General features: G+C 36.5%; 1 protein-coding gene across 1 annotated transcript in view; it reads left to right on the forward strand.

Annotated features, from left to right (window-relative positions):
* Window positions 1–15848, forward strand: part of LOC136254968 (uncharacterized) — a 51747-nt gene that overhangs the window by 14433 nt on the left and 21466 nt on the right. Inside the window, exons 13-30 of the mRNA XM_066047688.1 lie at window positions 3160–3348; window positions 3408–3599; window positions 3652–3840; window positions 3898–4089; window positions 4142–4330; window positions 4390–4581; window positions 4634–4822; window positions 4879–5067; window positions 5124–5315; window positions 10658–10788; window positions 11326–11673; window positions 11748–12429; window positions 12485–12681; window positions 13583–13925; window positions 13979–14230; window positions 14281–14646; window positions 14701–14853; window positions 15714–15845. Of these exons, the coding sequence (XP_065903760.1) occupies window positions 3160–3348; window positions 3408–3599; window positions 3652–3840; window positions 3898–4089; window positions 4142–4330; window positions 4390–4581; window positions 4634–4822; window positions 4879–5067; window positions 5124–5315; window positions 10658–10788; window positions 11326–11673; window positions 11748–12429; window positions 12485–12681; window positions 13583–13925; window positions 13979–14230; window positions 14281–14646; window positions 14701–14853; window positions 15714–15845 (4317 nt within the window). The remainder of the gene's footprint in view (window positions 1–3159; window positions 3349–3407; window positions 3600–3651; window positions 3841–3897; window positions 4090–4141; window positions 4331–4389; window positions 4582–4633; window positions 4823–4878; window positions 5068–5123; window positions 5316–10657; window positions 10789–11325; window positions 11674–11747; window positions 12430–12484; window positions 12682–13582; window positions 13926–13978; window positions 14231–14280; window positions 14647–14700; window positions 14854–15713; window positions 15846–15848) is intronic.

Consider the following 15848-nt stretch of genomic DNA (forward strand, 5'->3'; position numbering starts at 1 on the left):
TGTGCACTACTATCTTACCATTGCTCCAAACATCCTGCCATATGCTAATCACTTTCTGAGAACAGTTCTGTCAAATTATTTATAGCGGGTATTTTCAGTTGTTGCTACAAACTTGATGCTTGAGTAAGTAAAGCAGCAAAATTCTTAGCATGTATACAGTTAACAAAGCTGTAGTATCTGAGAACTGTTTGTTTTTGCTTTATCAATACCAAAGTTCCATGTTGCATTTATCTGAATCTAGCATCAATTGAAGCTAATAAAATTTAATGTCATACAGTATTTGCACTCCCAAACCCCTTGAAGCTCAACTTTATAAGCTCAAATTATACCACAGCATTTATGCTGTCACATTATAAGGGGGTTAGTTGTGGCCAAAAACTAGTTGTATATGCAAGTGACTTTGGACTCTGGTTGTAAAAAATTAATATGATGATGGGGCCATATAGTTGTAAAAAAAGTCAGATTGAAATAGCAACAGAACAGTCTGTGGCTATATATACTACAAAGTTGAAGTTATTTTTGTGTGCATTTGAAATCTCTACAGTGACCTTAAGATCCAATCCTGTGTATTGTCTTTGACAATCCACCATTATGTATTGCCTTATAATCCAATAGCATTTAAAAATGTAGTTCTGTTTTTCTAAAATTGCTTACCACTGAACTCATCCATCACAATATTTCAGTATAATAGAGTATTTGGTTAAAAATAGCTTCCAGATTTAATCTTGTGATGGCTATATTCCAAAAATTTCCAGAGGAAGCATCACCCCTAGCTGTAAAATTCTATGTATGCATACTCTCAGGTCATGCACACTGTATGGTGAGTGTATACTTGCTCTCTCAAGCCCTCTCTTCATTGTTACTGTTTGGATGTTATAGTTTGAGCCATGAGACTGCAAAGCACACTAGCTATACCTTAAGCCAAGTAATACACTAAATTTAGTGATCCTGCATATTGATGGATTTACCATATAAAATTTATTAACTGCGATCAATTAGCAAAAACCAAAACTCTAAAATTGCTAAATTTAATGTTTAATGTACTGCTAAATTAAGGTATTTCAAGCACAAAATTGATGGCAAGTGTGGATATGTATAGCTAGCTGATATTCATATCCTTCCCATTCCTGTTCTTTATTTTAAAGAATATCATATTTTAGTTACTCGCTGTGCCCTCATATGACAGCAACTGTTCTGGAATAATGGTGTCATTTTATCATTATTACTCTTAGGTGACTCACAATGCTTTACAAACATTGTGCATTGTGAATCTCTTAAACAAAGTGGCATCATTTTTCAGTCAAAACTATTACCAAATTTTAATACTGAATAGGCTAAATTTGCAAAAATTTTCTGTGGGGGGCATGTCCCCAGACCCCCCTAGATAGAACATGCTGAGTGTGCTTTGCACACTATAGCTAGTTGTATTAGCCAGTTGTTGCTTTTCTTAGCCAACCAACCATTGTTAGCACCCCCCTTCTGAAATCCTAGATCCGCCCCTGCCTTACCTCTGGGGCCCCACTTTAACTCTTTGCCCTGGGCCCCTTAATTTCTCTGGGCAGCCCTGGATCAATAATACGTAGAATAAAGAATGGGGGTGATGTTGTGACCTATTGTGGAGTACCGGTACCCCCGTGCAGTAGCTGCATAGCCTAAGCGCCTTAAATAATTTAGTGTGGCATCTATTATGCTGTTTAAAGAAAGTGTTGATATGGAAAATTAACACCTCGATATGGTTTCTTTGGATGAAGAAGAAGACAAGCAGCCTGACTGAAGATAAAAGAAAAGACAAGGTGCACAGGGCATACACTCATTGGAACCCCAAAAGGCACATCCCACCGGTGAGTTTGTTGTTGTGGCATAAAATGGTGACCGTGTGCTGCTTCGTTTGGGTTCTAGGCTTGCGACTGTGGTCAGTGAGTGAGTGAGTGAGTGAGGCAGTGAGATGAAATTTCATTCCTACTTAAATAGTACTACCGGATAACTGAGGTTCCACTGTATGTATCAACGTAGCAATATAACATGATACAAAGCTGGAACCATTGAAGAACTGTTAGATAAGTTAATTAAAATGTCTTCAACAGCGATTAGTACTACATATGCCCACCCTTCAACCTTCAATTGATTCTCAGCTGCAACATAATTATATAACTAAATATTGAAATTTAACAATAATAATTATACCACTATATGTATTTCAGATAATTAAGTTATGCTTATATTAGAAAGTAGGTAAATAAGTTAGTACCAATTTCATGGTCAACACAAGCATGTACCACACGTACACCAACACATGTATGACTGAATACTGGATAATCACCCATACAAACACATTGATTATTCTCAGAATAACATATCTTAATGTTTTTAAACATCATGTAACTCACCAGCTCTGGAAGCTACACATACAAAATTCTCACCAAAGATAGAATTGCTATTGATGACATTCCAGTGGCCACTAGAGTTTATTTTCCACCATTTTAGATAAGTTTTTTTCATCAGTGTTATCAGGAATGCAGGTGAAAAGTAAGGAGTAGTGGGGTGCACCACAGCTAGAATTAAGATGGGAATGACATTTGAAACCATGAAGGAACCATGCCACAAAACAGCATGTCAGGGGCAGTTCATAGTGCACAAAACATTATATGTATGTGTCACCCATTCAGCACCATGCTCATCTGTCCATAATTGCATTCCTAGGCTTTGCAGTGGAAATCAGAAAGCCAGCTGCAAAAAGCAGAGTCAAAAATCTGAAAGCTTATCCTGATAATGCAGCAACTTCATCTGTACTTAGGATGTTCATTAATATGATTGATTTTACAAAATTCTGTCACATACATGTATAGAGTGAAGTGGGGTGGTTGGGAGATATTTCATTTTCATTTTGTAAGTGACAGTATACACTTTTGGATGGCCTGGATCTTGTGATCTTTGGTTTATAGATTACGTAGTGATCAAGTTGACATCACTGTGTTTAGTTTTGGTTTGATTGTACTCCTACACATGGTGTGCCAACTTTAATTCACTGTGAAACATGTTAACTTCAGTGATATGGTTTGTTCATCTTCTATGCCAGTATCGAACATGCTAACTTCAATTTATTGTAATACAATAAATTACATTTTTATTAGTTAGTTGAGTCATTTTCATGTACTGTAGTTACTTGTCCAATGCCCACTAATCCCATGAATGGAATGATCAATTGTTCACTGGGAGATGATGGAGTTCTTTCTTATGAAGACACCTGTACTGCTACATGTAACACTGGGTATATGCTAACTGGTGATGCCATGAGGACTTGTCAAAGTGATGGAATGTTCAATGGAACTGAGGCTATGTGTAATAGAGGTAAACTGTGTGCATGTTTAATTTACACTGTGTAATTAATTCAAATCATTTTCCTGCAGTTCCTTGCTCAATGCCCTCTAATCCTATGAATGGAATGATCAATTGTTCATTGGGAGATGATGGAGTTCTTTCTTATGAAGACACTTGTGATACATTTTGTAACAATGGGTATGAGATACAGGCTGGTGATGACACAAGGACCTGTGAGAGTGATGGAATGTTTAATGGTATTAGCGCTACATGTGGAAGAGGTTAGTGACATGTAACCTTTACAGTAAATTGGTCAAAGTAATTTTAATGTAGTTACCTGTCCAATGCCCCCTAATCCTATGAATGGAATGATTGACTGTCCACTGGGAGATGATGGAGTTCTTTCTTACGAAGATACTTGTACTGCTACATGTGACACTGGGTATATGCTAACTGGTGATGCCATGAGGACTTGTCAAAGCGATCGGATGTTCAATGGAACTGAGGCTATGTGTAATAGAGGTAAACTGTGTGCATGTTTAATTTACACTGTAATTAATTCAAATCATTTTCCTGCAGTACCTTGCTCAATGCCCTCTAATCCTTTGAACGGAATGATTAATTGTTCATTGGGAGATGATGGAGTTCTTTCTTATGAAGACACTTGTGTTACATTTTGTAACACTGGGTATGAGATACAGGCTGGTGATGACACAAGGACCTGTGAGAGTGATGGAATGTTTAATGGTACCAGTGCTACATGTGGAAGAGGTTAGTAACAAGTAACTTTTACAGTAAATTGGTCAAAGTAATTTTAATGTAGTTACCTGTCCAATGCCCCCTAATCCTATGAATGGAATGATTGACTGTCCACTGGGAGATGATGGAGTTCTTTCTTACGAAGACACTTGTACTGCTACATGTGACACTGGGTATATGCTAACTGGTAATGCCATGAGGACTTGTCAAAGTGATGGGATGTTCAATGGAACTGAGGCTATGTGTAATAGAGGTGAACTTTGTGTATGTTTAATTTGCTCTGTGTAATTAATTCAAATCATTTTTCTGCAGTTAATTGTTCAATGCCTTCTAATCCTATGAATGGAATGATCAATTGTTACATGGGAAGTGATGGAGTTCTTAATTATGAAGACTTTTGTGTTGCTATGTGTAATACTGGGTATGAGATACAGACTGGTGATGTCATGAGGACCTGTCAGAGTGATGGAATATTTAATGGTACCAGTGCTACATGTGCCAGAGGTGTGTAACATGTAACTTTTACAGTAAATTGGTCAAAGTAATTTTAATGTAGTTACCTGTCCAATGCCCCCTAATCCTATGAATGGAATGATTGACTGTCCACTGGGAGATGATGGAGTTCTTTCTTACGAAGACACTTGTACTGCTACATGTGACACTGGGTATATGCTAACTGGTGATGCTATGAGGACTTGTCAAAGTGATGGGATGTTCAATGGAACTGAGGCTACGTGTAATAGAGGTAAACTGTGTGGGTGTTTAAATTACACAATATTAATTCAAATCATTTTCCTGCAGTACCTTGCTCAATGCCACCTAATCCTATGAATGGAATGATCAATTGTTCAATGGGAGATGATGGAGTTCTTTCTTATGAAGACACTTGTACTGCTACGTGTGACACTGGGTATATGCTAACTGGTAATGCCATGAGGACTTGTCAAAGTGATGGGATGTTCAATGGATCTGAGGCTATGTGTAGTAGAGGTAAACTGTGTGGGTGTTTAAATTACACAGTATTAATTCAAATCATTTTCCTGCAGTACGTTGCTCAATGCCACTTAATCCTATGAATGGAATGATTAACTGTTCACTGGGAGATGATGGAGTTCTTTCTTATGAAGATACTTGTTATACATTTTGTAACACTTTTTATGAGATACAGGCTGGTGATACCATGAGGACCTGTCAAAGTGATGGAATGTTTAATGGCACCAGTGCTACATGTGGAAAAGGTGTGTAACATATAAATCAAGTAGTGAAGTGCACAGAAGAAACTACAAAATGTATTAAAACATGTGTGGTGACTAGTTATGTGTAGGGATAGTTTCACTATTTTAGCCATGAATTACACAATCATTCTTGTTTGGAATGTATTGTCCAGTAACTATTTTTGTATCATCCTCATCGTAATTTTCTTGTTATTAAGAGTAGGAGATTTCACATCTCGACTTGTGTTACTTCTATTGAGTACAAGTACAAGAAAATATTAGCAATTTTAAGTTCAATTAGTGATCATAGAAAAAAGTTGGGAAACAAGGGAGGTCACCTACACCTGCAGATAAATTAGTAGACATCTAATCCCTACTTCAGTCTATACCCATGACTGAATTGTCCACTAGTATATCTGCAGGTGTGTAACATTATTATGACTAATGAACCCACGCATACTGCATCAAAAAAAAGAATGGCACCAGAGTTAATGTTTCATCTGAACACATGCCCCAACTATCAATTACTGACTCAAATAGGAAGTAGCCATTACACTTTGCTTTCAACTATGTTCAGCCCGCTACACAGTGCTACAAATGAAGGACAGTAGGAGAAGTGTCTCTACAATCAACCACACGATTTACATGCCTCAATTGACTCAAAAGTGAAAATGGTCATTGTGCTTCACTTTCATCTATGTTCCGCCCATTACACAGCATTACAAACAAATAACAGTAAGAGAAGTACCTCTGCAATCAATCCAGGCTCCATGGAAATACAGACAATTCCCATTTACAAACGTAGGAAAGCCATCAAGCTACCATGATATGAGACCTTGGGATTGCCAACAAAAAGAAATGAGACACAAAGGAGAGCAAAGGTAAGTCCACGATGCAAGCATTCTACATACTGTGGTATGCCAAAAGGCACCATCGGGCTGAAGCAACATCAAAATAGTGAAAAATCAAGCCTGTATCTTTAACCATTATTGAATTATGCTTGTCTGAAGGCATTAGTCAGTCAGTTAGTCAGTGGAAAATTCCACTAAATTTTTTTTTTAATTTCTTAGCAGCATCTCTGAAGCATTTCAGGTAGTACTGAAGGTACTTTTTGGCTTGACCACTACTGCTAAAGTGCCATGAAGGTATTGCGAGACTGGTTTTAGGATGATATCTTTGGCCAGAAAAGCCCAAATCTTCATGATCTTTAATGTATACAATATTTATTCATACTGATTATAGAATCAAGACACACGGTAGTGTGTCGTGTGGCCCAAGAAGCCTGTGCACCACACAGTGAGTATATTCACAGGAAGAAAGAAAACATGATTTTCACACCTTTGTAGCTCCGTGATCCCCCCCTTATCTGATTGGAGCTAGTTTCACTACAGAAGTGTCCGCCAGGTAGGCCACACCACATACCAAATTTGAAGGAAATCACCCTAGCCGTTTCTGAGATATGAGTGGCCAAAGTTTCATTTTAATTTCTTTGTTTTTTTCTTCTTAAGCCGTAAGGGGGCTACAGGGGCTTCGATTTCTTTTTGCACACTTTGCAAAAATTGCTATAAAACACAAACTTGTAACTCCATTGTATCGATGTTTGGCACAATTAAAAAAATGATGTTAATGCTAATAAATTTTAACAATGCACACAGCCATTATTGAAATTTTTTAGCATGAACATCATTGCAGCCATTTCTTTGCCTCCACCTTTGATTTCACAACTTTTTTCACCCAGGCTTTGTAAGGCCGCATCATTTTTTCACAGCTTGGCTGTTTTTGTGTGGATTTCACTTCTTTTTGTACTTTATAAAGCCCCAAAACCAGCCTATGACTGACTTTGAGGTTTGTTTTTACTCACATTTCTTCTTTTCTATGTAGGTACAATTATAATTATTGGAAGACAGACTTATAAGCATATTTCATTGCATGATTTAACTCAATATTTGATAATATTATTGTTATTCTCTAATAGAGTGCACATTTTTTGAGGACTTTTAATAGAACATACATAGAGTATTCTACAACAATCTAGTACTTCTATTGGTAGATCTATGAAATTACAAATGTCTTATTATAAGCAGATTTCAACTAGAAATTTCATCTATAAAGCAGAAATTAAGTAAGGTGATCAGAATGCAGGTGTTAGGTATAGAGGTCCCTGGTTCGAATTCTGGTAAGTTTTTTTTCGACATTTTTTGTACACTTTTTTTACCCCGTGGTGACTACTCTATTAGAGTATCTCGATCCCATGATTTTACACTTGCTTGGTTGTTGCTTTATAACTTTGTCACTGTAACTCTATTGGTATTCAATCTATCAAAAGGCACTGCTACGATGATCAACCTATCTACACACCAATTTTAAAGTTATTTCTATACTCAGTTTATCCTGTAGCCGTGACAGAAGTTTAATCTTTTTTACGTGAATAAATGCTCATAACTCCTTTAATGTTACTCAGATTCACAACAAACTTGATACATGAATCCACCATTACATGCTCTTCATTTGTGCCAAAGATCGAGGCAATCAAGTTACACATTTGCATTTTATAGCAATTTTTGCAAAGTGTGTGAAAATAAATCAAAGTCCCTGTAGCCCCAATACAGCATAAGAAGAAAGAACACCCATATCACGCAAATGGTTTTTATGAATTTAATCAAATTTTGCTGTGTGGTGTATGCTACCTGGGGGACAGCTATAATGCAAAAAATGGTGTGCTTTGGAGAAGGGGCCATAAGCTATACACACATAAAAAAGCTGTTTTCTTTCATCCTGTTAATATACTCATGGTGTGGTCGCCGGCTTTCTTGGCCACACGACACACTACCGTGTGTCTTGTTCTAGAACATTCTATGTGTGTTCTATTAGATGATTTCAGCAAAAGCAAAAACATGTGCTCTATTAGAGCATTAGCACCATACTATTGTTGCAACACTTTGCGGCTCAGTCTAGTAGCTATTGCATCAAATCGGAGCCATTTTCATATCAATCAGTGTAGTATGAACTTAGTTTCACCCCCAGGCAGTCTGCGAGCAGACTAGTATGATTGACTCATGCCAATCATCATTATCATAATCATCATAATAAGTGTTATACTAGCAAAACTTATGATACAACAGCCAGTAAATCATATCGCAGTAAAAAAAGTATAGGATTTGCTTTGTTTAAAGTTGAGCAACTGCATCTTTTAACATTTGCATGAAAAATTGAGATACTCTAATAGAACAGTCACTACATAAGTATGATTGAATGCTCTGATTGATTGATTTGTGACTGGGATAGGCAGCTTGTTGCTGATAGTATCCCAGAGAGCTGAAACATTACAGCTCCAGTACAACAATGTACAATAACTAAATAGGTAGCTACACAAATAAGACATAATTATAATTAATATACATAAAATAATAAGTAGCTAGGTTCAGCCTTGGTTGTCAGTGAAAATAATCAAGAAAATTCATTGAGTGAATCAGATTCAATAATTCAGTGGGGTAATTTGTTTCAACCTCGGATGGTCTCTAAGGCACGCTCTGAGATATAGTAAACTGTGGGAGGTTGAAGCAGGTGATCTGGTACAGGTCACTGCTACACATTTCTCAATGTTTAGCTTTATCTGCCAGGTAGCTATATGTCCACTGGACAAGATGGTTGAGGTCTCGTTGTAAGACAATACGGTCTTGAGGTGATTTAATTACTCCATATAAAACACAATCATCAACCTATACTCTAATAGAGCAGTCAATTACACTCTAATAGAGCATTCATGCAAACATGAAGGATACTTAAGGAATTTTATTGTTTGGAATTGATGTAATATGTTTATTATTGAGGAAGGAATATTTCTACAGCAGACATATATAATGTGGGTGATGCAAAATGCTTCTATCGCTGTAGTCAACAGTTTTTAAGTCATGCATGGGAATAGATAGAACTCCTAAATTTATGTCATGCATTTGGGTATATCCTAACTACAGTTAATTGTAGCATAATTGAAGTCTACCTGATGTTATATATATCAATGCATAGTTCAATAATGGTACATGTCAGATGTTTTATTATTTTGCACATCCATTCATGCTACTATTATGCAAGATGACATTTTATATATTTGAACACTCTACAGGGTTACTTGGTTATAACTGAACTCTCTTAAAAAGTGACTTATTTTTAACTGATCTCTCTATTGTTACATGACTGAACTCTCTACAGAATGACTTGTAATGTAGCTGAACTCTCTACATGGTGACTTGTTTGTAGCTGAGCTCTCTACAGGATGACGTGTGACATAGTTGAACTCTCTATAGTGTGGGCAGATCTGAGGGGAGCTAAGGGGAGCTTTTCCCCTCCTGGTCCTTCTCTTGCTTCCTTTGGACCTACAGGACTATATTGACACCAGAAACAGAAATCATGCATTCACACTGTATTCAGAAATACAGAAAGCCAATAAGCTAGTAAATGGACTATGCAGTTATAAACTGTACACTGTGAAGAAAGTGAGGTAAATAAGTTTGAATTTTTGTGCTAAGATTGAGATACTCTAATAGAGCAGTCACTACTCTAATAGAACAGTCACAATCTAATGTCATCAGCTGATAAATTTGCAAAATATAACAATAGTACCCTATTTTGATTTAGTACACTTTACCAACAAACAGGTTTTATGGTGCCTTGTTGTCTTGCATGTTTCTGGGTTTGAGACAATCGGGATGTGAAAAGTAAGGTGGAGTTCTAGTGTTGTAGGGTAAACTTGATTCCTTTGGATGCATGATATTGATAGAACATAACGCAATCCAAGTGAAAGTGAATAAGTTGGGTAAATGTAAGCCACTGCAGCTTTTGATACTAGCCAGAGATATGACCAGTCTTGTTAGAAAACACGAGTCACACTGCATGCTTTTGAAGTCATTGTAATGTAGCAACTGACATTGATTCAATGGTAGACCCAGACCCATAATGCATGTTGCATGTACTCTTTCTTCCTGTCAATATACCCACGGTGTGACAGTGCTGCTTCTTGGGCCACACAACCCAGTACCATATATCTTGATATTATAGAAATCTTGAATCTAATTTAAAAACTTTAGAGCATATGTTAAAAGCTGCAAGTATATAAAAAGATATCATTAGAGAGGAAGCTAGTAATGTGATAGTTCAAGTTGGTTGTATTATACTGGACATTTTTACAGTACTTAATAAGGTACACTTAGCTTGTAGTAGTCTACAGTTTGATGGATGTTGACATGTTTCGTGTTAGTCTCTAAAGACATAATGTATTTACCAATGTAGCTATTCCAATGTAGTACAATATGCTCTGCAGAACATACAGGTCTTATATGAATACGTAGAGAATGATTATTTACTAACAGGTGTTTTGGATTTTCTGGAGTTTGGTGATAACAGAAAATTTATTAGAAATGACAGGGCAGATGCAGCTTCAGAACCGGTATCATTGCCATCTGGATTTCCATTTGGCTCAGAGATCCACACCTTAGCTTATGTAAGTGTGTAACATTAATACTCATACTATACAGCACAACTGTAAGATTAATGTTTACCTATGGATCTATCACTCCTGGGGAAAAGCTGAATGTAGTACCTCACTACTGGGTACCCTGTAGTTTAGAATCTTGGAATGGGTAAAATTTTCTTCCTTTGCCAGTTTGTTTGTTTCACTGAGTGCTGTAAAACACTTCATTATATAATTTTAAATGCTAAGTTACAAATGTATGCAACAAGGGCTACACATATATACTCATTAACTGGCAATACAATTACTGGTATAAGGCCACATAAACTTAATTATTAGTTTCTCATCCCCACCCATGTCGCCATTTTTCTTACCTCATCAAAGATATTTTGCACCACTGGTGGCTTAGTGTAGACTCTAGCAAGTTTGGCATTGCAGGCCACTACTTGAATTTGTAAAAGTTGTGATACTCTAATAGAGCAGTCAGCTATTCTGATAGAATAATAGTCACTACACTAATCAACTGCTTAGTATTATAGCCATGTCGATTTCACTATTATTGTTTAGGTTGGGACTAATGGAATAATCTCATTTGGTCAGCCATTTTTATTCTGGATTCCTGAGCCTTTTCCTGGAGGCATATTCAGTAGAGTGAGAAATTTTCATGTGGTTGCTCCTTATTGGACTGATAACGACATTCGTAGAGAAGGCAATGTGTCTTATGAAGTGTTTCAGCTACAAGCTACTGGACCTTATGGAGACTATTTACTGAATTATGTCAGTCTCTATATAAGAGAGTGCAACATGTCTTCAGATTTTAAAGGAAGTCTAATGATATTGGCAGAGTGGGAAGGTGTTCACCCTTATCCTCATGGCAGTAGTAGTGCCTCAGATGATGATCCATTCCTTGTACAGGTACACTATTACAGAATATGTATATTTATCATTCTTGACTTGTGTCACAAATATATCTTTTGTGATTTATTTAGACCAACACTTACCAGGCAGTAGTGATTACTAACTTGGAAGAATCTTATGCACTTTTTATATATGAATGTAATTCAATTGAGTGGACTGGTAGATTTACATTTCCTACAATTGGATTTAACTCACCTTCTACTGCCACCTTCATGAATCATCCCCTTACTGGACAAAGTGATGCTAATGAGATAGCATGTAGAGATAGAAATGTGCTGTACCAAATCAGTGTTTCTCAAAGTTTTGTTGAAACACAAAAGCGAATGTGTGTGGAGTGGTATTCTTCAGATATAGAACGATTTAATGAAAATGTAACTTTACTAAACTTTGTTACACCATCTTGCCCATGTTCTCTATTCCAAACTTTTTTTGACCGTCGTTATTCTCTGTTGTCATTCAGAAATAACTTAATATGCTATTCTTTAAGATTTCCTTCATTCAGATTTCCTTTTGTACGTGGTACTGACAGGGAATGTTGTTACACTTTGGAATCAGCTATGTTTGGAGCTTTGATTACTGATCCTGCTGTCGGGGGCTCCTTATTACTCTTTGAGAATCGCGCATTTGTATCATATGAAGAGAACAATTTTAGACCAAAGTCATACTGTTGTTCTGATGTTGTTGGATTATGTAGCTTGTATACTGAGAGACGACCATCAGATAATTGTGCCAGATACAGACCACCAAGAAGATGTAAGTGAAATTGATTAATTATAACATAATTTGTATTCATGCTTAACCTTAATAGCTTGGTTTTGGGGTGATCCCCACTTTACCACACTTGATGGTTTTACATACACCTTCAATGGACTTGGTGAATATGTACTGTTGAGAGCTATGGGAGAGATCAATGTAGAGTTTCAGGGTAGAACTGCCTTAGCACCAAGCTCCAGTGCCACTGTGTTTTCTGCTTTTGCTATACAACATGAAGACATTACAGTTCAGGTATAATGTATTGTGTCCCAATGAACTGCATATGTATATATGCAACATTTTATTGTGAGAACTGTGATTTAATGTATTAAGAACTGCTGTTTTGGCCAATTTACATTCTTAGACAGTAATTTATGTATTCATAACTGCAACGGCTATGTAGCAGTTTACTCCTATAAAACCACAAGTTGAATGCATTCTTCCACTGGTATTATGCATTGCTTAGCATGATACACCTATTCTGAAATGCACAGGTTTTCTGAACTCATTTGTGGGATAACCAAATCCGTCATTCACTTTTGCAGATATAGTCCATAACTTGTTAAAACTTTTTACTGTAATAACAACAAGTTAGATATATTTTAGCTGATATTGTTTTCAAACATTTCTGAGCCAGAGAAGATATTTTATTGTAATGTGAAAAATTCTGCACAAGAAGGATATTGTGCTATATAGCAAGTCAGACAGAACATTGCTCAAAAAGCAATTGATGTAGGATTATTTATTTACTTATTTTTTACTGTGTATAGAAGACTCACAAACTAAAATAAAAATAGATGATCGTGTAATTAGTTTGTTGGGAAGAGGTGAAGGAGAAGGTTACTTTAAGGTGTAGTCACTGTGGCTACCAAGTAGTTTAGTGTGCACTAATGTTATTTTTCCATGCCGGTAATGACTGACATGCAGTGTTGAGCGTAATGCATTACATAAGTACATAACGTGTTATGCAATATTATTACTTTTAAGTAGAGAACATGAATTACATGTGTGCTACTGTCACTGTGCATTAAGGCTCCGGTGCACAAAACTTTCGATGGCTTCATGTGAGCATAAAAAGCATTTCTCAAAAGCAATGTAGGCTTGAACATATTTAAAGGTAACACATCAACTATTCATGTTTTTCATTATTTAGTTGGGTGTTACAAATGGAGAATTTGATGTATTAATAAATGGCAGTGATGTTTCAACTCAACTAACTATGACTGGTTCTAACATTTCTGATTCTACATATTTCCTTGAGAGAAGTACAAACAATTCCATGTTTGTAGACTTTCCTTCAGGATTTGGTCTCACTGCAAACTATTCAAATGGGATACTCAGCTTTGTACTCAACGTACCTCCAACACTTAACAACGCAACTAAAGGATTGTTGGGAACACTTAATGGTAACATTTCTGATGACCTGATATTTCGAAATGGAACTTTGTTGCCAGTTGAGTCAACTGATGCAGAAAAACATGCATTTGGGCAATCATGTATGTCAAATATAATCCACATTGTGTAATGGTTGTAATAACCTTTCCTTTAGGGCAAATCACTCCTAGTGAAAGCATTTTCACTTATCCTTCTGGTCTAAGTGCAAGAGATTTTTCAAATCCCAGCCATATGCCAACATTTTTGGATGAAATTAGATCCAGTCTGGAAGGAAATAGCACCCTTGTTGATATCTGTGGGGATAATCCACAATGTTTGTTTGACATTGACCAGACTGGTGATACAAATGTGGGCATGGATACCCTGCAATTTGAAGAACAAGCAATAGAACAAGTTGTGACATTAGGTATTACACATATTATGTGGTCAGTATAATTTATATGTCACTTTCCACAGAGACCTTTCCACCTAATATAACTGCTCCAGCAGTGTTTTTGGCCACAGTTGGCACCAACTCTACATACTCATTTACGGTTACTGATAGTTCAAGTGTAAATATTATGGTCAATGGGCAGTTTGACTTACCGTCAAACATATACCTCACTAATACTTCAAATGATGATTATGTTCTTACATGGATGCCATTAGATGTGGTTGAAGAGCTAAACATAACAATTGTGGCTATGGGATCAGGAAACGTGTCATCAGTATTCAGCCCTCGTGTTCAGTTGTGTGGTTGTATGAATAATGGAATTTGTACTGAAGCTGGCGTTTTGAATCTTGAACTGCCATTTATTGTACTGAACTGTGAATGTCCTTCAGGTTTGTACAGTATATGGCTCATGTATAAAAATTCTTTTAACTAATTATGTGTAGCTTATGAGGGAGACTTTTGTGAAAATGATGCTGATGGTTGTGCCATGACCTCTTGCCCTGAAGGGCAAATGTGTATTGACAACACTGCACCAATGTCTGGTGCACAGTGTACTTGTCCTGATGGATATGTGACCACTGACTCCAAATGTGAAGGTATGTAACTATTATAAATTGAAGATGTGTATAAAAAAGCTTGCATGTTAAGCTTTGTATCACGTACCACATATTTGTGTCTTATCCGTCGTAATTGTTAACTTGTTCTCATGCATATATGTGTATGTACTTTGTGTGGGGAACACGTTAGCGGGTTATATGCCTTTTGTGTACCCATGTCTTTGAAAAAAATGAGTAATCTAATCTAGTCTAGTCTAATCATATTCAAACTGGATTAACAGTATAAAATATTGTCTACATACAGTTCAGTACACGCATTATTTTTTATGCATTCTTCTTGCCTTATTACCTGCTTTCTGGCCTTTGGTTGCATCAGGTTCTTGATCTGTTTACCCGTAGTGATGTCCTGCAAGTTGTATAACAAATCTGTGTGGATTAATCCTCTATATGAGATGGGATAAGTATGTAACTCTTTGTGAAAATGCAGTATTATCTTTTGCTCAATTACATACAAGCCATGTGTGAATATGTAAGGTTATATAGGACCAGATTTTACAAAAACTGGTATGACAAGATCAAACTAGCACCACTTAGAAAATTTTATGTTATATTTCTTTTGAGGTCTGAGGTTACTAAATCCAATAGAAACCTACTAGTTAGTAACCTGTGGTCTCACTGGTGGTTGTTTACTAATTACTACATTCATCAAATGGAACAATATTTTCTTTCTGTTAGCTTACTTTCTGGACAAAACAAGCATCTTTCTAGCCCAGCATAGTAACTACTTGATACTGGCACTATAGTCATGCAATGGTTATGAATGTTACGCTCAGTTCTCTTATTAATTTCGTAAAGCTACTTCAAAGATTTCAGTCCACATGTTGTTTACATGTTCACAGATATTGATGAGTGTTCAGATAATACTGACAATTGTACACAACTACAAGAATGTGAAAACATAGCTGGTAGTTTTACCTGTCCTTGTATAACTGGTTATCAGCCTTCTTCAACATCTCCATCACTCTGTGAAGGTA

This window comes from Dysidea avara, chromosome 5 (genome assembly GCF_963678975.1).
Source record: "Dysidea avara chromosome 5, odDysAvar1.4, whole genome shotgun sequence".
In the NCBI taxonomy this organism is placed as follows: Eukaryota; Metazoa; Porifera; class Demospongiae; order Dictyoceratida; family Dysideidae; genus Dysidea; species Dysidea avara.